We start from the raw sequence: 26,447 nt of genomic DNA on the forward strand, positions 1-26,447 counted from the left end.
CTTGGCCCGCGGACCCCCCCCGCATCCGAAAATCCAGAAGAGAAGATTTGTGTTAAAAAGTTCAAAATGATTCAACATTTTTCGAACGCTTTCAAGATCTAAAAAAAAAAAAAAATCGAAAATAGCAGATGTACAAGCTCGTGTGAGCTTTTAGATCTGCTATTTTTGAGTAGCCAATGCTAAAATGACACGGATGCTTTCCCGGTTTTAATGGGTTAAAGTGGGCTTTTGCTTCAGCCTTGAAATGTGAAAAAAAAGATCGAGCAAATTGAGAAATGTGTTCAGCAGTTGGTTGTGTGAGCTGTGTCCGAGTTCAAAACGTGGTGTAGTCATAACTTATTCTTCATACTCAATCCTTTCTGTCTCACTAAAGACTGTGTGGCCAAACCGTATTAGGATACGACCAATTCAAATTTATTGTAATTTTGTCCAACCCAATTAAGCATTTCATTAGCACTCACACTCTTGAGGGCCATTTTATACACCATTGCACAATCGTATTCCTCGATGAGAAATAATTGATTTTTCAACTGAGAAATCAGTTGTTTTTCCTCGAGTGACGCAGCCGTGGCGTCAAACTTGAAACGATTGGGGGTACCAGAAAAAATATAAACGTATTGTAGGGCTGTCACAATTACAAATTTAAGTTGACGATTAATTGTCACACAAATAAATGTGATTAATGATTTAATTGTGTGTTTGGCATTGAACATATGAATTTTTTTTTTTTCTTTTTCTGTTTGCCTTTTAGGCTTCGTAATATAAAGTTCCACGGTGCAGATATGACAACATAAATATACTAAAACAATAATTGACATATTTAATAATTTCATACATGTAAAAATAGCAGAAATACCAGATCTACAAGCTTACAACGCGTCACTTCATGACGCGTTGTAAGCTTGTAGATCTGCTATTTTTGCTATTTTTAATATTCGGAAATGTGTGAAAATCTTTCAACATTTTGACGATTATGCAAAAATGATTGCGATTGGACGATTCTGTAATAATTGCGACAGGCCTACGTATCAGATGGGGGGGTCCGTGACCTTATGTACGTGAAACTGGGGGTCCTGGAAAATGGAGGGAAAAAAAAAACCCTGAGAACCGCTGCTCTATACCTGACACATGGACTCACAGTGAAACCCCACCACACACAGCCCTTCGCCATGTGTCAAGTTCTCTGACAACCCCGAGACGCAGGCTTAGCTCAGAGACGGGGGGGGAAAAGTCCAGGTGGACGTGTTTTTTCGGGAGATGCTGAGCGACACAGACAAGGCACTCTCGGGGGCCCATGGGCGAAGGTGCCATTGTTGTTGTTGCTATTAGGCTACTATAGCGCTCGCGGTTGTCCACCACCGTGCTATTTTTACAGCGGCCCTAGCACAGGGAAGTTAAATTCCCCTGCCTGTGTCAGAGTCTGGGAGACAGGAGGGGACTATTGCTCACCGTCTCATAAATCCAGCTGTGTGCACATAAGGGGAAGTACCTCAGTTTGAGCCAGCAGCTTGGCAGCCCCCCGTTTGTTGATTCTATCGCTTCGCATTCTTCCTCTCTCTCGTTTTTCTGCTCGGGCCAGGCTTCACATATAATCTCTCCCCCCCCCCCCCCCCTCCAGTGGTGGAAAGTAACTAAGTACATTTACTCGAGTACTGTACTTAAGTACAATTTTGAGATACTTTTTTACTTTACTGGAGTATTATTTACAATTGTCTATACTACATCTCGGGGGCAAATGTTGTGCTTTTACTCCACTACAATTATTTGAAAACTTTAGTTGCTAGTTACTTTGCAGATATAAATTATTACGTTATAAAACACACATTAACCACTTCAGCCCTATTTTATACCTAGGATATTTGAAAATAGCAGATCTACAAGCTCACAACGCGTCGCATCGCGACGCGTTGTGAGCTTGTAGATCGACTATTTTCAAACATTTTAGTACATTTACTTTTGGTACTTCCAAGTACATTTTGATACCAATACTTTTGTACTTTTACTCAAGTCCATTTTTAATTCCGGACTTTTACTCGTAACAAAGTACTTCTACATTGCGGTATCGATACTTTTTCTCAAGTAAAACATTTGAGTACTTTTTCCCACCACTGTCCTCCCCTGGCTTTCGTTCTCCTCTCCCCCTCACAGTGTTTCATGTTTTCTCCCCTCCTGTACATTTTCAGTAAGTCCGTCCCCTCTGGACTGTGTAAAAGACGTGCGTTCCCAACAGAATCCTTACTCTTCCCACCATAAACACCACAGGAAACGCGGGGACAAGCGCTCCGCTTTACCAGCAACGAGCTGAGCCTCGTAAATGTTGAGTGACGGTGTGAGCCAACCACGTCCCTGTGTTTTCATGACCCTGATGATGCAGCGGCGGAAAAAGTACTCAAAATGTTTTACTTAAGTAAAAGTATCAATGCTGCAATGTAGAGGTACTCTGTTACAAGTAAAAGTCCGGAATTCAAAATGTACTTGAGTGAAAGTACAATAGTATTGGTATCAAAATGTACTTAAAAGTACCAAAAGTAAAAGATGCTATTTTCAAACATGTTTGAAAATAGCGGATCTACAAGCTCACAACGCGTCGCGATGCGACGCGTTGTGAGCTTGTAGATCTGCTATTTTCAAATGGCCTAGGTATAAAATAGGACTAAAGTGGTTAATGTGTGTTTTATAATGTAATCATTTATATCTTATTGTAAGTCGCTTTGGATAAAAGCGTCTGGTAAATGACTGTAATGTTATGTAATGTAATGTAATCTGAAAAGTAACTAGTTACTTAAGTTTTCAAATAATTGTAGTAGAGTAAAAGTACAATATGTGCCTCTGAGATGTAGTGGAGTAGAAGTAAAATTACTGAAAATTGGAAATACTCTAGTAAAGTAAAAAATACCTCAAAATTGTACTTAAGTACAGTACTTCAATAAATGTACTTAGTTACTTTACACCACTGTGATCACTGAAGCCGTAAAGACCGGTTGGGACAGTGCAGTCATAATACTCTACCCAATAATATTTAACCACTTAAACCCCAGCATCCTCTTTGTGAGGAAGACTTTGGCAGAAAATAGCCGATCAACAAGCTGTGAGCTTGTTGATCGGCTATTTTCTGTGAAAGCCTTTCCCCACAATAACAGAAAACAGAAAGGACACCAGTATAGAGCCCTGCGGGACTCCGGTCAACCACATAGGGTTTAAGTGGTTAAACCACTTAAACCTGGTGTTCATATTTTTGGGAATGTTTTAGAAAATTCATAAAAAATATGAGACATTTTCCAAAACAGTTTTTGAAAATATCTGATCCACAAGCTCACGACGCGTCGCATCGTGACACTTAGTGAGCTTGTAGATCGGATGTTTTCACCGCTTGACACCGTACGACAATACAGTAGGGCTTAAAGCTGCAATACGTAACTTTCACGTCCTAACCCGGATGTATACCCGGGTCCAGGGTTGCCAGATCTGCTTATTATAATTTCCCCGCAGGATTTTATTTGAAAATAGCCGATCTACAACGCGTTGTGAGCTTGTAGATCGTTGTGAACTTGTAGATCTTGTGAGCTTGTAGATCTTGTGAACTTGTAGATCTACTTGTAGATCTGCGAACTTGTAGATCTTGTAGCGAACTTGTAGATCTGCTTATTACAAAACATGCATTAACCACTTCAGTCCTATTTAAACTTTGTCTATTTGAAAATAGCCGATCTACAAGCTCACAACGCGTCGCGGTGAGACGCGTTGTGAGCTTGTAGATCTGCTATTTTCAAAAGATTTTTATACATTTTAGACATATGAAAACTTGTGAAATGGGACATTGTGCACAATGATTACTTTCTACTTTTGGTACTTTACGTACATTTTGATACCAATACTTTTTTACTTTTACTTGAGTAAATTTAGAATCCTCGAATTACATGAGTATTTCTACACTGCAGTATTGATACTTTTACTTAAGTAAAACGTTTGAGTACTTTTTCCACCACTGGTGCATTGTTATCACTCTGGGGCAAAAAAAAAAAGCAACAGATTTCAAGCCCTTTTTTTCTTTTTGTGTGTGTGTGTGTGTGTGTGTGTGTGTGTGTGTGTGTCTAAGGTGGTAAACACATGGTCTAATTTTAGCCGGTCTCTCAGTGCCTAGCTGAATTCCTCATGTCTCAGCAACATGTTCCTCTTGTTTATAGCCGGCTAAAGGGTATCATTAGCCTCCTCTGTTTGAGCCCAGTGTTTTTGGCCCTCTACTCAAAGGGGCTCGGCTGCAGTTTTGTTATCCATGTTTCTGTTTAGACAAGAGACATCCATCCCTGTTCTCTAATCCAGAAAGGTTTAGCGTTGTGCTAAACAAAGCCACACATGTGATGCACACATGTTGAACCAAAGGCCTATAGTGGGAGAACTCGAGACGACTTCCTCCTCCAGTTCCTCATACACGGCAATAATAAAAAATATTCTTATTCTGTCAATTGTAATATAGTTAATAGTGACTGAAAATCGTCCTAACTTGTAAATCTTTGCAGCTGAAAACCCCACACATTATCCTGGTGTATCGACCCATTGAGACCGGGAAAGCGTCTGTGTCATTCTAGAGTTTAGCTATGTATAGCAACCCAAGTTTTTTTCCAGAAAACTCTTAGGATTTAGAAAAGTGCTTTAGAACAGTGGTTCTCAAAAAAATAAAAGATATACAAGCTCACAGTGTGTCACAGCATGTCCTGCTACTTTTGAACATTTTTGCAAAATCTTGAAAGTGTAAGATTTTTCTTTGAATTATTTTAGCAGAAATCTTCTCTTCTGGGGGGTCCCTGGCACAAAACATTTTCAGATGGAGGGGGGGGGGGGGGGTCCGCTGCCAAATACAATATCATTTCGAGGGTCCCGTGTCACGAAAAGGCTTTCGACCGATTTTTAGAAGGCATTTGTAGAAGCGGCCTCAGGTCTCTTAACCCATGTTGGGCGGGAACTCCTATTTGTAACTATACCTTTCCAGGACGAAAACCCTGTTTGGGGTTCTTGTTGCTATGTACAGTATATAGGAACATTGATACATTTGTTGTCATTTTTTTAATACATTTTTGAAGTCTTTCAGAAAACTTGGGTCAGGATTTTAGAAGGCATTTGTAGAATGGGCCTCAGGTCTCTTAACCCATTGATACCTGGAACGCATCTGTGTCACTTTAGATGTCTTTGGCTATTCAAAAATAGCAGATCTACAAGCTTGTAGATCTGCTATTTTTGAAAAATCGTGAAAATTATTTTTTTATATTTTTTTCCAAAAAACTGTTAGGATTTAGAAAATGTTTAGAAGCGGCCTCAGGTCTTAATGGGTTAATGGGTTTATAATAATAATAATAAACTTTATTTATATAGCACTTTTCAAAAACAGGTTTACAGAGTGCTTAACAATACAATTACAATACATACACTGGAAATATATAAGGCAATACAATACAAATATACAAGGCAATACAATGATGGAACATTTAAAAACAAAGGAAACCATACAAAAATAATAAGACCAAAAATACGAGTGAAACCAGCGAACTAGGTGACTATTCATTCTGGCTGAAGGCCATTCTATAGTAATGAGTTTTTAAAAGATTTTTTAAAAGTGGATACCGAGGTGGCCTGTCTAACTTGCAGGGGGAGTTGGTTCCACAGAAATGGAGCCCTACAGTAGCAGCGAATGACCTGTCACCTTCTGTCACAAGGTTTGTCTGGGGGGGGGGTCAAGTAAAAGTTTGTGCGCTGATCTGAGATTACGGGTGGGTTGGTGGGGAGACAGGAGGTCAAAAATATAAATAGGAGCCAGTCCATTCAGTGCTTTAAAAACAAACAATGTAATTTTACCTTCAAATGATAACCGTATTGAATATCAGTGTAGGAGTGATGAAAGAGATGAAAGAGACGGCACAATGCTCCGGCTGGGTGAAGAAAGGCTACAGTACACGCCGTTGGCTAAACAGACTCTGAAAAGGAGTGGCCAAGACTGTGTGTGTGTGTGTGTGTGTGTGTGTGTGTGTGTGTGTGTGTTACTTTTGTGGGGGCCACACACATAAGTTTTGTAGAATTTGAGTAATAGACATTGTCAGGACATTTTCCCTGGTTCTCATGCGCCTCACGTTGTGGGCTTGTAGATCGGCTATTTTAGCTGTGCAATTGGTTCTCAAAGTGGGGTCCGGGGACCCCCAGGGGTCCTTTGGGGGGGTCCCAACCCAGCTAAATTAGTTAATATAGCGTCATTTTAACCACTTAAACCATATTTTATACATTGGCTATTCAAAAATAGCAGATCTACAAGCTCATAGCCCGGCACTCGGTGCCGCGCTATGAGCTTGTAGATCTGTAGAGCTTGTAGATCTGATCTACATATCATTTTGGGGGTCCTTGACATGAAGAAGTTTGAGAACCACCGCTAGGGTTAAAAATGTCAAAATAAATAATAAATGTAAAAATGACATTCATAGAATTGCCCTTCTTAAACGTAGGTGTCCTCACAAGTATGGTAATACCAACCCGTGTGTGTGTTATAAGTGTGTGTGTATTATTGAGTGTGTTTGAGGCGTGGACATGCAGAAGGCGTGTTGTGCAAAGAGGCTATTGAGACAGAGCTCTTTTGGCAAAGGCCCAATGAGGAATAACCAATGTTGTGTCATTCACTTACAAACGCTGTTTGTGTATCTTTTATCTTTTACTTTTGACCTCTGACCCCTGCTCGGTCTCACCACTCCAACCTTGCAGAGCAGAGAGGGATGCCAAGATTAGATTAGATTTCCATAAGATTGTTTTTGTTTCATGTTTCCCTTCCATTTTGTGTGTGTGTGTGTGTGTGTGTGTGTGTGTGTGTGTGTGTGTGTGTGTGTGTGTGTGTGTGTGTGTGTGTGTGTGTGTGTGTGTGTGTGTGTGTGTGTGTGTGTGTGTGTGTGTGTGTGTGTGTGTGTGTGTGTGTGTGTGTGTGTGTGTGTGTGTGTGTGTGTGTGTGTGTCCCAGTGTGAACTTTCCACACACCAGTGGTGGGAAAACTACTCACATGTTTTACTTCAGTAAAAGTATCAATACCGCAATGTGGAAATACTCTGTTTGAAGTAAAAGTCCGGAATACAACATTTTCTTGGCGAGAAAGTACAAAAGTATTGGTATCAAAATATACTTAAAGTGCCAAAAGTCGAAAGTACTCATTATGCAGAATGTCCCATTTCCAAGTTTTTGTATAAAAATCTTTTGAAAATACCCGATCTGCAAGCTCACAATGTGTCGCGAGCTTGTAGATCGACTATTTTCAAACGGCCGAAATGTACAAGGTCAATGTATGTTTTGTAATAATAATCAGAATCTACAAAGTAACTAGTAACTCAAGTTTTCAAATAAATGTAGTGGAGTAAAAGTACAATATTTGCCTCTGAGATGTAGTTGAGTAGAAGCAGAAGCATTGGAAATTAGAAATGCTCAGGTAAAGTACAAATACCTCAAAATTACAGTACAGTACTTCAGTAAATGTACTTAGTTACTTTCCACCACTGCCACACACACACACACACTCGCCTTGACCTGACCGCCCGGGCCGTCGGAACCGGACCTGACGACTGATTTAGTACCTTAATGTTAGCACAGCTTCCTTTCCAACCCCACTTCTAGGACGTCCCTCACTTACTTTTATGTTTTCCCTTCATCGACCCCCCCCCCGGCTGACGTTAACTTTGTGGAGTGACAAAACACACACACACACACACACACACACACACACACACACACACACACACACACACACACACACACACACACACACACACACACACACACACACACACTCCAACCACCGGGTCCAATATGGCATGGAGGTTATTTTAATGGCTGGTGGGTAGTGGGGGATAGACAGTGGGCAGACAGATAGACAGTGGGGCAGACAGTGGTGGAAAGTAACTAAGTGCATTTACTTAAGTGCCGTACTTCAGTACAATTTTGAGGTATTTGTACTTTACTTGAGTGTCTCCAATTTCCAATACTTTTACGTCTACTCCACCACATTTCGGATCCAAATATTGTACTTTTACTCCACTACATTCATTTGAAAACTTTAGTTACTTTGTCACTTTGTAGATAGACTTTGTCACTTTGTAGATAGACTTTGTCACTTTGTAGATAGACTTTGTCACTTTGTAGATAGACTTTGTCACTTTGTAGATAGACTTTGTCACTTTGTAGATAGACTTTGTCACTTTGTAGATAGACTTGTCACTTTGTAGATAGACTTTGTCTCTTTGTAGATAGACTTTGTCACTTTGTAGATAGACTTTGTCACTTTGTAGATAGACTTTGTCACTTTGTAGATAGACTTTGTCACTTTGTAGATAGACTTTGTCTCTTTGTAGATAGACTTTGTCACTTTGTAGATAGACTTTGTCACTTTGTAGATAGACTTTGTCACTTTGTAGATAGACTTTGTCACTTTGTAGATAGACTTTGTCACTTTGTAGATAGACTTTGTCACTTTGTAGATAGACTTTGTCACTTTGTAGATAGACTTTGTCACTTTGTAGATAGACTTGTCACTTTGTAGATAGACTTTGTCCCTTTGTAGATAGACTTTGTCACTTTGTAGATAGACTTTGTCACTTTGTAGATAGACTTTGTCACTTTGTAGATAGACTTTGTCTCTTTGTAGATAGACTTTGTCACTTTGTAGATAGACTTTGTCACTTTGTAGATAGACTTTGTCACTTTGTAGATAGACTTTGTCACTTTGTAGATAGACTTTGTCACTTTGTAGATAGACTTTGTCACTTTGTAGATAGACTTTGTCACTTTGTAGATAGACTTTGTCACTTTGTAGATAGACTTTGTCACTTTGTAGATAGACTTTGTCACTTTGTAGATAGACTTTGTCACTTTGTAGATAGACTTTGTCACTTTGTAGATAGACTTTGTCACTTTGTAGATAGACTTTGTCACTTTGTAGATAGACTTTGTCACTTTGTAGATAGACTTTGTCACTTTGTAGATAGACTTTGTCACTTTGTAGATAGACTTTGTCACTTTGTAGATAGACTTTGTCACTTTGTAGATAGACTTTGTCACTTTGTAGATAGACTTTGTCTCTTTGTAGATAGACTTTGTCACTTTGTAGATAGACTTTGTCACTTTGTAGATAGACTTTGTCACTTTGTAGATAGACTTTGTCACTTTGTAGATAGACTTTGTCACTTTGTAGATAGACTTTGTCACTTTGTAGATAGACTTTGTCTCTTTGTAGATAGACTTTGTCTCTTTGTAGATAGACTTTGTCACTTTGTAGATAGACTTTGTCACTTTGTAGATAGACTTTGTCACTTTGTAGATAGACTTTGTCACTTTGTAGATAGACTTTGTCACTTTGTAGATAGACTTTGTCACTTTGTAGATAGACTTTGTCTCTTTGTAGATAGACTTTGTCACTTTGTAGATAGACTTTGTCACTTTGTAGATAGACTTTGTCACTTTGTAGATAGACTTTGTCACTTTGTAGATAGACTTTGTCACTTTGTAAATAGCCGATCTACAAGCTTGTAGATCTGCTATTTTCAAAAAGATTTTCATACATTTGAAGACTTGGGGACATTCTGCACAATGAGCACTTTCTACCTTTGGTACTTTGAAGTACATTCTGATGCCAATACTTTTGTACTTTTTTTTACCTCGAGTACATTTTTGAATTCCGGACTTTTAACTTGTAACGGAGTATTTCCATGTTGCAGTATTGATACTTTTACTGAAGTAAAAAAAAACAACACTGGGGTTTTGGGGAGGGGGGGGCGGATTCCTCTTCCCAGGAATACCCCCAAAGCCCTATGACAGGAATACACACTGGGATCGGGCTGCCCACGAAGTTGCTGGGAAAAGCGTCAGGTCAGAAGTATAGAGGGGGAAATGATGACAGAGGCAGGAAGGGGAGGGAGGGGTGGGGGGGAGAGGGGGGTGGGGTTGCTCCTGCGTAGTTAGATGTGTGCTATTGCATCACTAGTGCTGTCTTTCTCTTTTTTTTCCCTCCCCTATTTTCAAGTGACTCACTACTACGAACCTAACCGCGATATTTTTGCATAAACATCTTTGCTTGACGTGCCCAGCAAGATAATCCTCTTTTTTTTTGTTGCATGATCTATATGTGCTTTAGCAGTGGTGTAAAGTAACTAAGTACATTTACTCTAGTACTGTACTTAAGTACAATTTTGAGGTACTTTTACTTTACTGGAGTATTTCCAATTTTCTATGCTTTTACTTCTACTCCACTACATCTCGGAGGCAAATATTGTACTTTTTACTCCACTACAATTATTTGAAAACTTTAGTTACTTTGCAGACATAAATTATTACATTATAAAACATACATTACGACGTGTTTCTGAGCTTGTAGATCTGCTATTTTCAGACATTTTAGTACTTTTACTTTTGGTACTTTAAGTACATTTTGATACCAAAACGTTTGTACTTTTACTCAAGTAAATTTTGAATTCCGGACTTTTACTTGTAACAGAATACTTCTACATTGCAGTATTGATACTTTTACTTAAGTAAAACATTTGAGTATTTTTTTCCCACCACTGTGCTTTAGGGTATTTACACAGGGAAGCTGTTTGAGTTGTAGTGGGTGCTCATGGCTTTTTTTTTATTTTAATTTTCTTTTAGAGGGAGGGGTCGACCTCCCCTGGCCTTTCTGAACGATCGTTCAGCTGTCACCACCCCTTTTTTGTGTGTTTTAATCCACCCGGGTGTAGATCAAGGGGGAGAGAGTCTCTGGGCTTGCGGAATGGCTCCGCGCTGCTGCAGCGTCTCCCATCTGGAGACACTAAACCTCACGGCCATGTGTGTACTTTGTAGGAACTTTCATGTTGCTGTCAGAGCCTGGTGTTTAGTAAGCAGTCTGGACAGAGGCTATGGGACATGAAGTAACAAATGTTAGACACATTGCCCCCCCCCCCCCCCCATGCTGGGCCAGCGACAAGTGTGTGTGTCTGTGTGTGTGTGTGTGTGTGTGTGTTTGTACAGTTATGCTTAAAGGCACCTGCGAACATTTATCTCTAATTGGCCCTTTTCTTCTTTCCCCGTACCTATTCCTACCATTTGTCTGCCCATCTGTCCCCTTCTTTTGTGCGTAATGTATCATTTTTTCCCCGGTCTAGACTTGTCCAGAGCTCCACTTAGCCCTAAACAACGCGGGGATTGGGATTTTCCCTAGCGTTTTTGCATCTTCCTCTACCTACCTGCGTGTGTGTGTGTGTGCGTGCGTGCGTGCGTGCGTGCGTGCGTGCGTGTGTGTGTGTGTGTGCGTGTGTGTGTGTGTGTGTACGTGTGGTTGTCTGTGTGTATTAACCCATTGAGACCTGAAGCCGATTCTACATGTCTCCTAAATCTCAACAGTATTCTGAAAAACCTATGTTTCTATATCAGTGGTGCTCAATTTTTTTCATGTCAAGGACCCCCAAAATTATATGCATTTGGCCGCGGACCCCCATCAAAATGTTTTGTTTCAGGGACCCCCCAGAAGCAAAGATTTGAGTTAAAAATGTTCGCTTTAAAAATATATATATTCAGAAGATTTGCACACATTTTCACGATTTTTCAAAAATAGCAGATCTACAAGCTCATAGCGCGGCACTCGGTGCCGCGCTAGGAGCTTGTAGATCTGCTATTTTTGAATAGCCCAAAGTGTAAAATAATGCTTTTTAGCTCAAATCAAAAAGTGACACAGATGCGTTCCAGGTATCAATGGGTTAAGCTGGGGTTAAGCTGGCTCTCCGTGACTTCGATATCTGCCCGATCAACATGTTCCCACTCATCCATCCTGCACACACACACACACACACACACACACACACACACACACACACACACACACACCACTTTGCTTGCGGTAGACAAGCAGGCTCTGTCTCGTTATACAGGAAATTCCAGAATGGTCCTCTCTGTTGCGTGGTGGTGCTGCTGTGCAGCAGGCTGCTGTGTTAGCAGGCTCTCCACCTGGCCAGGCAGAAATTAGCCTAACTATATTTGCCTCAGAACGTCATCCCTTGTCGTCAGTCATCCCCGGAGGGCCGCGGATAACCGACCGATTGAGTTGTGAGCTCGTGACTGCAGCAGGAGCGAGAGCGAACCATTAAGTGGTGGGACAAGTACTCGCATTTTTTTTTACTTGAGTAAAAGTATCAATACTGCAATGTAGTAAAAGTCCAGCATTGTAAATTGAGTAAAAGTGCAAAAATATTGGTGTCAAAATGTACTAAGTACCAAAAGTAGAAAATATTCATTATGCAGAATGTCCTATTTCGCAAGTTTTCAAATGTATTGCATTTTTTTTTAAATAGCAGATCTATTTTCAAATGGCCAAAATGTATATACAGTAGGACTGAAGTGGGTAATGTATGTTTTGTAATAATAATCGAAATCTACAAAGAAAATAGTAACTAAATTTGTCAAATAATTGTAGTGGAGTAAAAGTAAAACATTTTCCTCTGAAATGTAGTGGAATAGAATTAAAAGTACAGAACATTGGACATACTCAAGTTAATCTAAAAAAATGTACTTAAAGGGGAATTTTCTTACCTTTTCTATGATGTTATGATATCTTAGGATGAATGGTACAGTAGAAAAATGTCATAACTCCATCCCGGGTCCGCCACTGCTTAAAACGTGCGCCAATAGGCCTTGCGCTAAATCACGTATTTTAATAGCTTTTTTATTATTATTTTTTTTTTGTGATCTGACGTTCATAGTGACAGAACACTATGCAACCAAGACAAAAAAAAAGTCTCTCGCTAGACGAGATTGAAATCTCGAGATTTCAATCTCGTCTAGCGAGACCGTGGTCCAAAATTCCCCTTTAAGTACAGTACTTGAGTAAATGTACTTAGTTACTTTTCAGTTTCCACCATAGCAAACCATTCCCACTGAGGGACAGGAATTCTGCTGATAACTGAGGGATTTTTTTCCTTTTGAACAGCAAGAACGAAGCATGCTGATAAACCACGTCAGTCACATCCTTATTAACCACTTTCAACCTGGCATCCCTGTTTTTGGACCATGTCATTCATTATAGGCGGACATTTTCCCCAAAAATGTCAAAAAATAGCAAATCTACAAGCTCAAATGCAATGTATTGTTTAAGTGTTTGAGGGTCCCATTTTTTAGAACAGTGTTGATCATGAGGACTTACGGGCCTTGCTGATAGTAGCCCTAGCAACAGGCCACTCTCTCACACCCTCCACTCTACCACACCTTTCTGCACTGGGAATTACCCGGGTCCACTATCTTGTCAAGTACTTTCAACGGCCATACATACGGTGCATACTAGAACAGGAGTTATAGGTTTTTGTTGTAATGCACCGTGTGGTTTATCTTGTTTTCTATCCACTAGAAGGACAACACAATTATGTGTAATATCTGGGAAAGCTACAATAACCCATTAAGACCTGGCTGGAACGCATCTGTGTCTTTTCTAGGTTTCTTTGGGCTATTCAAAAAATAGCAGATCTACAAGCTCATAGCGCGGCACCGAGTGCCGCGCTACGAGCTTGTAGATCTGCTATTTTTTGAAAAATCGTGAACATTTTGTGCAAATCTTTACAAATGTCTTCTAAACCCTAACAGTTTTTTGAAAAAATCTTTGTGATGTCAAGGACCTCCAAAAGTATGTTTTTGGCCCCCGATCCCCATCAACATATATCGTTCCAGGGGACCCCCCAGAAGCGAAGATTTGAGTTTCAAAAAAAGCATAACCATTCAAAGATTTGCACTTAATGTTCAAGATTTTTCAAAAATAGCAGATCTACAAGCTCGTATATGTGCTATTTTTGAATAGCCCAAAGTATAAAATAATGGTTATACTGGGGCTAAAAACCTAAAATGACACAGTATGCGTTCTGGGATTAAATGGGTCAAAACCGATATGTTAAAAGCAGTGCTGTTACTATTATTTTTTTACTATTGGGGAAGAGACGGACTGTATTTGCACAGCTCATCATTTGTCTGATTCATAGAGGAACCGAGAACATAGATACGAGCGCGTTCTACAGTAAAAGGTACTTCCCTTTATTTCAATACCGAGTTATAAAATTGTTGCATGACACAGACTGTGTTGTAAGGGTTTTGTTCTTTTTGGGGTCAAAGATCACTGACGGTTATAAAGTTTGCCGAACAGGACAAGGCCTTTTCAGGTGAGACGGAGGTGTTCACAGATATTAACCCAGTAAGACCTGGAAGCATTATTTTACACTTTGGGCTATTCAAAAATAGCAGATCTACAAGCTCATAGCGCGGCACCGAGTGCCGCGCTATGAGCTTGTAGATCTGCTATTTTTGAAAATTCGTGAAAATGTGTGCAAATCTTTGAATATATATATTTTTAAAGCGAACATTTTTAACTCAAATCTTTGCTTCTGGGGGGTCCCTGGAACAAAATATTTTGATGGGGGTCCGCGGCCAAATACATATCATTTTGGGGGTCCTTGACATGAAAAAGATTGAGCACCACTGATATAGAAACATACGTTTTTCAGAATACTGTTGAGCTTTAGGAGACATGTAGAATCGCCTTCAGGTCTGAAAGGGTTAACCCATTAAGACCGGAAACGCATCTGTGTGTCATTTTTAGATTTCCGAAAAAAAGCAGATCTACAAGCTCATAGCGCGGCACTATGAACTTGTATATCTGCTATTTTTGAAAATTCTTGACAATTTCGTGCAAGTCTTTGAATATATATATATTTTTTAAAGTGAACATTTCTAACTCAAATCTTTGCTTCTGGGGGTCCCTGGAACAAAATGTTTTGAGATGGGGGGTCCGCGGCCAAATGCATATCATTTTGGGGGTCCTTGACATGAAAAAAGTTTGAGAATCCCCAGATGCAAAGTTTTGAGTTAAAAATGTAAAAAATAAATAAATATATATATATATATATATATATATATATATATATATATATATATAGTCAAAGATTTGCACACATGTTCATGATTTTTCAAAAATAGCAGATATGCAAGCTCATAGCGCGGCACTCGGTGCCGCGCTATGAGCTTGCATATCTGCTATTTTTGAACAGCCAAAGAAATCTAAAACATTACACAGGTGCGTTCCCCGGTACATTTCACACGGTCGCGTAGGGTTTCCGACTTCTCTCGCAGGGGCGGATGCTCGTCTTTTTTTTTCCAGCCGTTTAAAAAGTTAACACTCCTCAGAGAAGCTACTAATCTCGCACAATAACTCATTGTCCTTTTAATTGGTATATTATCGGGACTGTGACGCTGAGAAGAAAAAAGGCAACGGAAAAGCCATTTACCAAAATCCACGCCCCGTGGTAAAGGGAAGGTGAAAAGGAAACGTCTCCTAAATGCATGTTTTACCCGTGGTAATCCTGAATGCCAGGCGTGTCGGCGAGAACGCTTCCTCTCTGGCCCAGCGTTACTCGTCCCCTGTTACCGTAGTAACAATGGGCCTCGGACGGCCCGTTAAAAAAGAAAAGGTTATGTTGACCCGAGCGTAGTGTACCAAACTGCTGGCTCTCTCTCTCTCTCTCTCTCTCTCTTCCTTCCTGCTTTAAGGGAATAATGGGGTCTGCGCTTTTATTAGTGTTTGTTATTGGCAAGGTGCACTGACAGGTCTGGGAATGCTTTTAGCGGGGGGCAAAGCCATTTCCCTGTACTGTACTGTGCTGTGCCACCAGAGATGGCTCGTGAAAAGCTAGCGTTTGGCAAATTCTTAAACAACAGCATGCCGGATGGGAGAAAACTCGAACCCCCCCGACCGCCGAAGCCGGTGGTATTGGTCGTCAGCGTGTTTCGCGGACTTGGGCCAAAGAACTCGCTGAACCGCCACAGAAGTAGTTTAGAAAGTGCTATTTCTGTCAACAGGTGGTTCAGCGTTGTTGGACGTGAGCCGCCTCCCTAGTTTACATCGCAGAACACTATTGGCTGAGGATGCCAAGTGTCTTAACCTATTAAGAACGGGAACGCGTCCGTGGCATTTTTTTGTTTTCTTTGGCTATTCAAAAACAGCAGATCCACAAGCTCATGGCGCGGCACCGAGTGCCGCGCCATGAGCTTGTGGATCTGCTGTTTTAGAAAAATCTTGAAAATGTGTGCAAATTAGGGGTGTGCCGATACACTAATTTCACGAAACGATACGATACGATATTTGACTCACAACTTCGATACGATTTCGATACGATACGATACGCACTTTTTTTATTATGAAAATATATGGAGGAGAAAAAAAGAAAATGCAAACAAATAATTCTGTTTTTGCATTATTCAGACATGCAAACTTGTAGCTTTTCAGCTACAATAGCCGTTTTGAATCCAAATAGTATGACACCTGACCCGAAAAAAAAACATCTTGTCACTCTTTTCACTTCGGGGCCGTTTGCATGCCTGATTATTATGATTGTAAAAAAAAAAAAAAAAAAAAAAAAAACATTTTTTTTTTTCAAAAACGATATTTTTCCCCCCCAAAACGATACATATCGTCGCGAAAACGTATCGCGATATATCGCGGGACGATATATCGGCACACCCCTAGTGCAAATCTTTTAATGTATTTTTAAAGTGAACATTTGTAACTCAAATCTTTGCTTCTGGGGGATTCCACAAATGTCTTCTAAATCCTAACAGGTTTTTGAAAAAACTTGCTACAATCAGTGGTTCTCAAACCTTTTTCATGTCAAGGACCCCCAAAATTATATGTATTTGGCCACGGACCCCCATCTCAAAATATTTTGTTCCAGGGACCCCCCCAGAAGCAAAGATGTGAGTTAAAAAAAATCACTTAAAAAATATATATATATTCAAAGATTTTCACACATTTTCATGATTTTTCAAAAATAGCAGATCTACAAGCTCATAGCGAGCTTGTGTATCTTGCTATTTGTTGAATAGCCAAAGGAATCTTAAAATGACACAGATGCGTTTCCCGGTCTCAATGGCTTAAACACACGGCAAGAGTAATTCAGTGTGATCTTAGACTTGGCACACCCTCTGAGGGCAAAACAGGGCATGAGCCCCACACTTGAATTAGCGACTAGCAGAGATTAATTTAATACTTTGGAGTTTTTTTTTTTTTTTTTAAATCACGCCTCGCACTTTCAAGTCTACAGCGATGTGTTGGATCAGGTTGCCAGCATCTATAAAAATCACATTAAGAACGCAAAAAAACAACAAATATCTTCTCTCGGCCTGTATAATTATTATCATCGTACACTTTCAGATGCCAGGCCCTCTCTCTAGCTGGCCCCCCCCAAGATAAATATTGTCCGCAGACAGGGTGGCACAGGAAGACATGATTCTGTCAACTCGGTGTATCTTTAGTGTGGCGCGGGGCCCAATATAGGCATAAAGCGTCTTCAGGGGAAACACCGGTGTGGTTGTTTCACTCACTCGCGGTTCAAGAAATAAAAAGCACTGCTTTGGAGCCAACCACATTTTAGCTCAGTACATATGCACTGTGACATGGTGGTATATTTGATCGAAATTCATTGAGACTGACACAGGGATTGAGCCCCCCCTTAACCTTTTGTTAACCATTTATTTCATACTTTGGCTATTCAAAAATAGCAGATATGCAAGCTCATAGCGCGGCACCGAGTGCCGCGCTATGAGCTTGTATATCTGCTATTTTTGAAAAATCGTGAAAATTTGTGCAAATCTTTGAATATATATATATATTTTTTAAAGCGAACAAAACTCAAATCTTTGCTTTTGGGGAGGGGGGTCTCTGGAACAGTATATTTTGAGATGGGGGTCCACGACCAAATATATAATATATATATAATTTTGGGGGTCCTTGACATGAAAAAGTTTGAGAACCACTGATATTATAGCAACATACGTTTTTTTCATAAAACTGTTAGGATTTAGAAGACGTTTTGTAGAATCGGCCTCAGGTCTGATGGGTCAAATAAAAACTAAACAGCCATTGTTCCTCCCCGGACATCCATTGTGACAATTGTACATTTTTATAGAGCTGTATTGTTGAATCAATGTGCTCCGCAAAAATCATTCTTGTTTGATATTGTATGTATTTCATCATTTAGACTTTTCTTTGTACACATGTGTAACTCCCAAGAGTCAAACAATATGACGTAATATAACATATACACACATTAACATTCAGTATCCTTTGTAGACTCTCAGAGTTCAACTAACACAATGATTTTTAACTGTGAACCGAAGTGTACAAAGTGAACTGCTTAGATAGCTACCCTTTTGTTTGAAAGCATTGACCTTTTCTTGAAAAGAACCGTAGTTCTAATTTGTAGAACACCCAGCCACGCAAGTGGAAATGGCCTCTTTTTCCTTTTTTTTGCGTCTCTGTAGTCTAAATAACCTAAGATTATATTTAGACTATACCCTCCGCTGTTATTTTGACCCTTTTATACACGTACTGTATCTCTGACTTGGCTCGGACACTTTGAAACTGTTAATCCACTCTAATGCGGTTTTAACATTGATATTGTCGTGATACTATGTTTAGTTAATGCCATTAAGAAAGGCATCTATCCCGTATCCCGCGCACAAATATCCTACTTTCGGCACCGGAACGCAACGGTATTTTATCTACGGCCTTATGAGCAGTCAGGTTTTTCTTTTTTAATCAAAAGCCAAGTTCAGGCTTAATCATTTGACACACAGGTTTAACCAGTGGTGTCCCACTGTGACAATAATTGGATTAAAGGTCCAAACGGAGCCAGGAAATATCAGCGAGGACATTGATAAGGCCATAACATTTCACCCCCTGTGGAGAAAGTAATGCAGCACACAAGTATTTTATCCAGCGCAGCGTGATTGAGAGCACATGCAGATGTGATGGATTTTGTGTTTTTTGTGAAGGATGGGGCTGTTTTTTCCACCCTGGGTTCCAATTTAACCCATTAATACCTGGAACGCATCTGTGTCACTTTAGATTTCTTTGGCTATTCAAAAATAGCAGATATACGAGCTCATAGCGCGGCACTGCCGCGCTATGAGCTCGTATATCTGCTATTTTTGAAAAATGGTGAACATTTTTTTTTTAGATTTCTTTCCAAAAACTGTTAGGATTTAGAAAACATTTTAAAGATGTTTTGTTTTTTTTTAACCCAAGATATCATCATCTGAAGATTTGCAGCTCCATCCACTCCTTGTTTAACTTATAACTTAAAAAGGCTGTATCTCGCTTCCTAAGCACTTTTTTTTTACTTTGAAAAAATAAAAAAATAAAAAATTGTAATGGCCAGAAATAGATAATAATAATTTGGGCACTCAATGAGTTAATGGGTTAATTTTCAATCGCAGTTCTCGAATAGCGCATTCTGTGCCCTAGTAGTCCTCCCACATTGCATCTTTTTTGTGTTTGAACAACAAGTTAAACTGTGTTTCCCGCAGACGTTTTCTTTAGTTCTTCTTCTTTCTTTGTTATACAAATTGATAGAGTACCCAATTACCCAATTGCCCCCCCCCTCCACCACCACCCCCCCTTTCGCCAAATTACCTGCACTCCGCACTCGTTTTCTGTGTAGCTCTGTCACTGCTGTTCCTACTGGCTCACCTGGCAGCTCATCAGATGAACGTGCATAGAAACCACATCGCTGTGACAGCATGCTTAGTTTATACAGTACTTACTGTAGTTGTGCACTGGTGTCATCTACAAGCTCGCAATGCAACGCCTTTGTGAGCTTGTAGATCGGCCGTTTTCTTTCGCGCAACGTCAGTATGAATTGAAAAGGTCCACCATACGCAGCCCGATTCCAGTTGCCTTGACCTCCATATCTCCTCTCCTCCATTTAGTCAAGCACAGTGGTTTCCACGACCCACATAACTCTGAGAGTGTACAAATGGAACCAAATGGACCCTTACGGGTCCATTTGGTTCCATTTGTACACTCTCAGAGTTACACACCTGTCCATTTGGAAGCCCATGAGGGTCCCTGGACCCCAACTGTAGACCCACTGGTGTAGCAGAGTGTTTCCAGTGAGCCAACATGCACAACATCAGCACCCTGACTCTGTTTGACCAGAATGGAACAGAGCCTTCATTAGTATCATTGGTAACACCTGTGAATGTCTTCATAATATGGCTGCTGTGAATAGAGCCTATGACCTCCTCTCCTCTCCTCTCCCCTCAGTGGAGTTTCAGTGATGTTCTGTGTCACAGACCTGACACAGCACTTCCTCGGTCTCTCTCTCTCTCTCTCTCTCTCTCTCTCTCTCTCTCTCTCTCTCTCTCTCTATTGGGTTTCAGCTCACTCCTGCCCTGGAGGCAGCGCTGGCTGCCTCTCTTTTTTTGGACAATGCCCGTCCTTGTTTGTGTCGCCCCCGCATTTCGGGAATCCCGGCATTGCTGGTAACCACTGGTTGGAGGAGCAGGACGATGAGGTCACCAGCTCTCTCTCTGTGTATAGCCTGCCCTTGCCCTTGCCCCCCCCCCCCCCCCCCCCGTCTCTCTCTCTCTCTCGTGGCAAAGGGGGGGGGAGTCGGTTATGCGATTCGTAACAAAACAATGAATGCTTTCTCCTTGGGGGCTGATAATGTGCAGCCAGACGGACAAAAGACGACAAGACGGGCAGACAAGTCGACGCGAGGCGAAGACATGTCCTGTGTCATTCCACCTTAATATTGCGGGGATTAATGGAGAGACTGTTTCCTGCACACACACACACACACACACACACACACAGACACACACAGACACACAGACACACACACACACACACACACACACACACACACACACACACGCGCATACACATTCCGAACAATTGTCTGTTGCACTGACCTGTAATTGTTTTGTTTTTTTTAAACACTTTCTCTACAGAATGCCACTGCATTGTAAGAAAACAACAGATCAGGAATAGAAGCCAGCCACACACACATTTACACAGTGGAAGTGCAGTTATGTCATCAGGTCACATTTCTGTTTTTTTTGTCCAGTCACGGTCTGATCCACTGGCTTTTTGCGTCAGTTTGAACAGTGAGTCAGGGGAGACAGGGTTCCCTTTCACTTCTGGGGGCTGTGTGGGGGGAGAGGGGGGGCTTCCGACAAGCACGAATGGATCCTCCTAAATCAAAGATTTGTAAATAATTTTCTCGCCAGTGTTCTCACCTTAATCCTCATCCTCCTTTTGCGTTACAGCCGGCAATGTACTAGAATGTCTTCCAGATTCAATTCTCTCTGTCTCTGTCTCTCTCTCTGTGTCTCTCTGTCTCTCTCTCTCTCTCTGTTATGAGATTTACTGTACGAAATCATGCCAGTGCAATCAGTGGGAACAATGGTTCCTTCCTACAAAAAATAAATAATATTCTGATACGTGCCAATTCCATTGAATTTGCCATCTCTTAAGGGATTCGACTCGAGCAACATGAAATCTGTTTTGAAATAACAAAAGCACGGCCATGACCCGAGTCCAAACAACTCATTAGATCGGTCGCGTTTTTTTTCCCTCTCGGTATATCCGCTCGCATGCAATACGTTTTCTTTCCATTGCTGAGATCCTGCCACACACCAAATAGGCAGCACTCATAGCTCAATAGTTCATGTGTTTGTCCCTCTGATAGCCTGACGTGTTTTCCTGATATTTTGCTTTTGCACAGCGCCGCTCGCATTAACTCATTCAATGCAGGAACGCAGCTCTGTCATTTTAGATTTCTTTGGCTGTATTCAAAAATAGCAGATATACAAGCTCATAGCGCGGCACCGAGTGCCAAGCTATGAGCTTGTAGATCTGCTATTTTTGAAAAAAAATTGAAAAGTTGTGCAAATCTTTGAGTATATATATTAGCGAACATTTGTTACTCAAATATTTGCCTCTGGGCGTCCCTGGAACCAAATATTTAGCAAATGTTCGCTTTAAAAAATAATAGACTGTATTCAAAGATTTGCACACATTTTTTTGCACTCATTTTCACAACTAAAAAAAAGAATCGATTTTTCAAAAATAGCAGATCTACAAGTTCGTTGAAGATCTGCTATTTTTTGATCTGCTAAACGACAACGGATGCGTTCCCAGATTAAATGGGTGAATATTGAGCGCAATTTTTATTCGGGCACACTTCTTCCCTCAGTTCAGTGGAATTAGGTCGGTGGAAAAAGTTGTTTTTCCGGGTGGTCGGTGTGGCTTAGGATGCGTGACAGGTGGCTGCATACAATTGTGTTGTTCCCGCGCGGTGGATTTGCATGCTGGTATACCTCGGCCTCAAGTCAGTGGGGGGGTCAATGTTGTTTGGCACTGGCCAATGCAAATCAGGTTCTGTGGGGAGGAGAGTTATTGTAAGTTGACGTCGCACTGTTTAGACACACAAAGCGACCACTGAGAGCTGACAGCCGAATTTGCTTTGTATAGAAAAAATGCTACACAGTAATTACTTTATGCTACAGCGGGCGGTAGACCTACAGCTTTGATATCGGTCCCAAAAGACGTTGCACCGCAATCCAGTTGTATTAACCCATTTAGACAGGGAAAGAATCAGTCATTTTTTTTATTTCTTTGGGCGATTCAAAAAATATCAGATCTACAAGCTCGTAGCGCGGCACCGAGTGCCGCGCAATGAGCTTGTAGATCTGCTATTTTTGAAAAATGTTGAAAATGTTTGCAAATCTTTGAATATATATATATATATATATATATATATATATATATATATATATATATATATATATATATATATATATATATATATATATATATATATATATATATATTATTTTTTTTTTTTTTTTTAAGGCAGACATTTGTAACTCAAATCTTTGCTTCTGGGGGATTCTACAAAGGTCTTCTAAATCCTAACAGTTTTTGGAAAACACTTATGTTGCTAACAGTGGTTCTCAAACCTTTTCCATGTCAAGGACCCCCAAAATGATATGTATTTGGCCACGGACCCCCATCTCAAAATATGTTGTTCCAGGGACCCCCAGAAGCACAGATCGGAGTTAAAAATAGGGTTGTCCGATATTGGCTTTTTTACCGATAACCGATATACCGATATTGTCCAACTCTTAATTACCGATACCGATATCAACCGATACCGATATATGCAGGGATTATTGTGATTAGGGTAAGCTCAAATTTCATATCACACACACCATATACAGTAAAAACTCCTGTAACTTATTTATAAAGCAAAAAAAAAAAAAAAAAAAAATATATATATTTTTTTTTTTTCAAAAACCGATACCGATATTTTCCCGATATCAATTTTTATGCTAATATCGGCCGATAATATCGGGAGGCCGATAAAATCGGACATCCCTAGTTAAAAACAATCGCTTTAAAACATATATATTCAAAGATTTGCACAAATCTTTAAAAAAAACAGCAGATCTACAAATGAGCTTGCTATTTTTGAATAGCCCACAGTATAACACATGGATAGAGTGGTTACACACACATGCGTTCCCGGTGTGATTGGGTTAAGAGCTGATCTGGGCGGGGTAGTCTTTTGCGGCGTGCTAGGCTCCCATGTATCATTCCATATGTCACTCGCTCATAGACAAACAGACAGCTTAATTATCGTTTAGCATGCCGCGTTCTCAGCGTGGGTTATGTGGCCTGGGCAGCCTCAGGGGTCCTTGAGACGGGTTCCAGGGGGTCCCCCCCCCCCATGCTAAATGATTGATAGTTTAGGAATAAGTTAAATGTTAAATGAATGTGAGTTAAGTGAACATTGACGATTTGACGGCGTCAATTGGGGTCCGAGAGATGAAGAATCATGTCTAATGGGAGTCTGCTCTTTGACCCATGAAGACCGGGAACGCATCTGTGTCATTTTATGATTTCTTTGGCTGTTCAAAAATAGCAGATCTACAAGCTCATAGCGCGGCACTCGGTGCCGCGCTATGAGCTTGTGGATCTGCTATTTTTGAGCTGCTATTTTTGAAAAATCTATATTTTTTATATTTTATATATTTTTATATTTTTTAAAGCGACATTTGTAAAATATTTTGTTCCAGGGACCCCCTGAAGCAAAGATTTGAGTCGCAAATGTTCGCTTTAAAAAGTATACATGCAAGATTTGCACAAATTTTCACGATATAAAAAAAAATATGCAGATCTACAAGCTCATAGCGCGGCACTCATGAGCCTGTATATTGGCTGTTTTTGAAAAGAATCTTGAAAATTAGTGAAAATCTTTGAATATATATATATATTTTTTTCAATAGCCAAAGAAATCTAAAAATGACACAGATGGAAAAAAAAGGTTAAAAATGAGTGACTTAGTGTGACGTAAAAAAAGCCAGGGATGTGATAGTGGAATCAGGATGCCATCCTGCACCCATGCTGTGGTGCAACAGGACATCCTTTGGCAAACCTGGCACGGCCGTCTTCCTCTGGTTTGGCGATGGGAAGCGTTGTGCTGAGACTTGGCCCGTTACCCCTGACAAACGTTGTTTGTTCTCCTCGCGAGTATAAATATTTTTCTCACCAGTGTGCCTCCCGTTGTTTCTCATTTTCATTTCCATTCCAACATGTAATTTGCCAAATTAAGCCTCTAATTTGGGCAAACAAGAAAGTCACTTAAAGCATCGTAATTCAGCCGATTGATTTCTTTTTTTTTTTCTAGATGAAAAGCCGGAGATCGGCTACTGCCTAACTAAATGAATGAATGGCAGTAAAATACTTCAAAGAATGTGATTAACTTAATTTCTTAACCCATTAAGACAGGGAACGCATCTGTGTAACCACTTATCATTATTTTATACTTTGGCTATTCAAAAATAGCAGATATAAAAGCTCATAGCGCGGCACTCGGTGCCGCGCTATGAGCTTGTATATCTGCTATTTTTGAGCTTGTAGATCTGTTTTTTTTTTTTATCGTGAAAATGTGTGCAAATCTTTGAATATATATATATATATATATCTTTAAAGCAATTTTTTTTACTCAAATCTTTGCTTCAGGGGGTCCCTGGAACAACATATTTTGAGATGGGGGGGGGTCTGCGGCCAAATACATATCATTTTGGGGGTCCTGGACATGAAACAGTTTGAGAACCATTGATTATAGCAACATAATTTTTTTTCAAAAAACTGTTCAGGATTTAGAAGACATTTTGTAGAATCCTCCAGAAGCAAAGATTTGAGTTACAAAAGCTTTGAAAAATATATATTCAAAGATTTGCACACACGAGCTTGTAGATCTGCTATTTTTGAATAGCCAAAAGAAATCAAAAAAATGACACAGGTGCGTTCCCGGGATTGATACCTGGAACGCATCTGTGTCACTTAAAAAAAATGTGGCTATTCAAAAATAGCAGATATACAAGCTCATAGCGCGGCACCATGAGCTTGTAGATCTGCTATTTTTGAAAAATCGTGAAAACATTTTTTTTTTTTTTTTTTTTTTTCAAAAAACTGTTAGGATTTAGAATACATTTTTAAAAAGCCTCAGGTCTTAATGGATTAATAACGTTCTGTATATGCTCTGTTTTCCCAGCACCTTGTCCAGTGGGACGCGGCTGACCCGGAGTGCTTGCTCCAGCTGGTGAAGGAGATGATCCAGCAGTACCACCAGTACCAGTGCCAGCGGCTGCGCGACAGCTCCCGGCTGCTCTTCGAGTACGACAGCCTGCTGGAGGACCCCAACTATGGCCGCAACATGGAGATCTATGCCGGCCGCAAAAACAGCTGGGTATGGAAACAGCATTACTAAAACCCACTCTTTCCATCCAAAAACATTCTCACCGTGCCAGGAGACGAGCCAAACCCACAACACGATGACGCTTGCTTTGTGCGTATTCTGCTCAGAATAGACATCCTCTCCTCAGGGCTTTCTGTGTAGTAGTTTTTTTGTGGCGTGTGCTGTCGGTGCTTGCAATGTAATATTGGCTTGGTCCTTGATTGATTAATTGATTGATTGAATACTTTATTAGTCAGAAATGTAAACGGCACGAGGTACAGCAGTAATACAATACTCTACATACTTGTATATGAATACGTAGCATTTGTCCCTTATTATTGTCCCTTAGCTATCTTTGCAGGATTATCCCTATTCTAACAACTAGAAGTTCGGGCCGCTATGCAGCCCTCACACTTACGTGGCACCGCCGATCTGACTGATATGCACATAATATGGAGATCTCTGTGTCTGTCAGTCCTTGTCCCTTTTATGGCCCTATATCTGTGTGGAATGATATGGCCATAAAATTATTATTAGCTTAGTATTAGCCATTTTGGCTAACTCTGGGCGATCTCTCGGATTGATTTCAGTTACACATTAATGCATTTATTTACAGTACATGTCGATTTAAGCTCTGACATTTAAGTGAAGTGTAGGCCGTGTTGTTGTGTTGCTGTTTTCACTGGGAAAGAGTCTCTCCGCGCATGCGCTGTGTAAACTGCGAACATGTGACGTATATCGCATCATAGGACTTCCAGCGGTGGGGCGCTAAATTATCGTGCAATAATGGAGTTTCATACAACTGTACATCGTAAGCGGTGCGGGAAGCAGCTATCCCAATAG

The 26,447-nt window shown here is 40.4% G+C and overlaps 1 protein-coding gene across 1 annotated transcript in view; it reads left to right on the forward strand.

Moving 5' to 3' along the window:
• The window catches only part of babam2 (BRISC and BRCA1 A complex member 2), a 126,802-nt gene that overhangs the window by 17,511 nt on the left and 82,844 nt on the right, over positions 1-26,447 (forward strand). The window contains exon 5 of the mRNA XM_084045254.1: positions 25,422-25,616. Within this exon, the coding sequence (XP_083901380.1) occupies positions 25,422-25,616 (195 nt within the window). The remainder of the gene's footprint in view (positions 1-25,421; positions 25,617-26,447) is intronic.

This window comes from Gymnoscopelus microlampas (assembly GCF_963454915.1).
Source record: "Gymnoscopelus microlampas genome assembly, chromosome: 20".
Taxonomy (NCBI): Eukaryota; Metazoa; Chordata; class Actinopteri; order Myctophiformes; family Myctophidae; genus Gymnoscopelus; species Gymnoscopelus microlampas.